The sequence below is a fragment of the Pygoscelis adeliae genome, unplaced genomic scaffold, assembly GCF_000699105.1.
Source record: "Pygoscelis adeliae isolate BGI_AS28 unplaced genomic scaffold, ASM69910v1 Scaffold427, whole genome shotgun sequence".
NCBI lineage: Eukaryota > Metazoa > Chordata > Aves > Sphenisciformes > Spheniscidae > Pygoscelis > Pygoscelis adeliae.
The window spans coordinates 188,708-191,385 of NW_008825214.1; the positions used below are offsets into that span (position 1 = coordinate 188,708).

At 60.6% G+C, this 2,678-nt stretch overlaps 1 protein-coding gene across 1 annotated transcript in view; it reads left to right on the forward strand.

Moving 5' to 3' along the window:
• Nucleotides 1–2,678, forward strand: part of HNF1B (HNF1 homeobox B) — a 17,767-nt gene that overhangs the window by 358 nt on the left and 14,731 nt on the right. The window contains exons 2-3 of the mRNA XM_009329124.1: nt 1,302–1,566; nt 2,016–2,257. Of these exons, the coding sequence (XP_009327399.1) occupies nt 1,302–1,566; nt 2,016–2,257 (507 nt within the window). The remainder of the gene's footprint in view (nt 1–1,301; nt 1,567–2,015; nt 2,258–2,678) is intronic.

The window sequence follows — 2,678 nt, forward strand, 5'->3', positions numbered from 1 at the left end:
AGCCCCCCGCCAGCGCCCACCGCTCCCTGTGCCCGCTTCGGCTGCCCGGGGATCATCCCTGGCTTTGCCGCTGCACCCCAGGCTGCCTGCATCTTCCCCAAAATATTTTTACAAGTAAAATGAATTTAAGGCACAGGAAAACTGGGCGAGAGCCCCTCTTGGTCACAGTAACACTGTGCGAGTTCCTCCAAGCCCATCCACGCAGCTGAATTTCTGCATATTCGTCAGAGGTGGGAAAGCAATTAATAATTACACACAATTAGATGCCTTTCCCACCTCTGTCCACTTTTCCTCTCTGTTTCTCGAGGCTGCTCATTTTCTGCAACTACTTGCAAAAAAAGTAAAGAGAGAGAAAAGAAAAAACTGTAAATTGCTCCTGTCTGTAGCATGGTCTCAGGCAGTCCGGGCTATGTAAAATGCAGATGATTTTGACGAAGTACACAGACTATTGCTTTTGTGCACGTCTCCCACCAACCCCTGCTCCCGGGCCGGTCCCATATCGCTCGAAGCAGCCCAGTTTTTGGCCGAGGTGCAGGCTGGGGCACTGACATACCCCTTAAAAGGGCTCTGCCTTCCTCCTCCTAAAGGATGCGATATCCAGTGGACGGGAAGTGCAGAAAAGGGTTTAGCACCAAATACCATTGCTTTGAAAACACACCTTGAGACGTTAGAGCAAACAGAGCCTGCTCCAGCCTTGCCCTGCGTTTCCCCCCTCGTCACAGGGGGAAAAGCCATTATAAAAAGAGGGAGAATTCCCCTGCAAAACGGAGAATAATAAAACCCTCCCATTAATCTCCCTTTACTGCCGCGGTGACAAGCGCCGGGTCTGAGGCGGGCCGCCGGGGAAGGTCACCTCTGGTGCCTGCCCGCCCTGGGCACGGGGCCGGTGTCCCACTGCGCTGGGACGGGAGCGGGAGCCAGAGCGGAGCTCTGGGCGAGCAGAGAGAGGCACCCTTTCAGGGGGCTTTGCAGTCGTCCTGCCTGGCTCCTAGCTCGCAAAAATCCTCCCGAAACAAGTGCACGCCGGCAGAGACCCAATCCATGAATATGCATGCCTTGAGCATGCCTCCCCATTAAACACCCGTCCTGGAGGGATGGTAATAACTCCCCCACCAGCGTGCAGGGCTGGCCCCTTCCCTGGGGTGGGTGGCAGGGAGTACCCGGCTTGCTCCAAAGCGTGCCGGGGCCTTGGGCTTGGGGTGCTGCGGGAGGGGAGCCGGGGGGGGGGGCCACCTCCGCGCGGGACGGTGACTCTGAGCAGCGGCTATAGGCCAGCTCACACCTTCTCCTTTCTCTTTCAGAGTTCAACCAGACAGTCCAGGGTTGTGGAAATATGACAGACAAAAGCAGTCAGGATCAGCTGCTGTTTCTCTTTCCAGAGTTCAATCAGCAGAACCAGGGGGCTGCCCAGCTCGACGACACCTGCTCTGAAACCCCCAGCAAGAAGATGCGTCGCAATCGGTTCAAGTGGGGGCCGGCCTCCCAGCAAATCTTGTACCAAGCCTACGACCGCCAAAAGAACCCCAGCAAGGAGGAGCGCGAGGCTCTGGTGGAGGAGTGCAACAGGTAAAGCCGGCCCCGCGCCGCCCGCCACCTCCTCGCCTGCCCTGCAGCCTTTCTTCCAAAAACCGCACGCGATGCCGAGCTCCCGGCTCGCAGCCCCGGCCGCTGGCTCATGGCACGGCTTTGCTGAGCTGCCTGGCCTCTTTTTGCCTCGTTTTCCCCATCTGGGTGACATCTGGGGCCGAGCGAGCTCCATGCCGGGGTGGGGATGCCACGGGGATGTTGCAGAGATGCCACGGGGATGCGGCAGGGATGCTGCAGCGTTACAGCAATGTCAGAGGGAGGGGGGATGGCTTTCATGGCACGGATGTAGTTGGAAAGAGCAGGCGGGCTTGTAGGAAGGGCTTAAACGCCCACAATTCGCATGTCCTCCCGAGGCCCCCTGCCTGGCGGTGCTGGCGGAGGCCCCCCCAGCAGCACCCTTGTTCCAACGTGTCCCCTTGCACGCGCAGGGCTGAGTGTCTGCAGCGAGGGGTGTCTCCCTCCAAGGCGCACGGGCTCGGCTCCAACCTGGTGACGGAGGTCCGCGTCTACAACTGGTTCGCCAACCGGCGGAAGGAGGAGGCTTTCCGCCAGAAGCTGGCCATGGACGCCTACAGCTCGGGCCAGCCCCCGCACAGCATGAACCTGCTGCTGTCCCACGGCTCCCCCCACCACAACCAGCCCAGTGCCTCGCCTCCCAGCAAAATGCCAGGTAAGCCCTCGCCGAGGGCGCTCGGGCGATGGCGTTGGAGCAGTTGCAGCGCTGGCTCCCGTTTCTGCTGGGAAAAGGGGCGCTGAGCCCTCGGGGCCGTGCATGGGTGGCCTCGGGGGAGAAGATGGTCACCCTGGTCCCTGCCGCAGCTTTGAGGGGGGGTGGTGGTGCGGAGAGGAGCAAGTGCTGTCGCTGCCGTGTTATGGCCGGGCGAGCCACCTGGCGGGGGCTGGATTTCCGCCCTGCCGAGGAGAAATCGGCATGTGCTTTGTTGGTTTAATTCACCGGAGTCCCCGTGCGGGTTGGGCTGGGCAGGGAAAGGCTGTGCCCGGCAGGGAGGGGAGGCGGGCTGCTCTGCGCCTGACGTGTCAATGCTGGGGCCTTGGGATGCAGCCCACTGGTGAACACTGGTTTTTGGGGT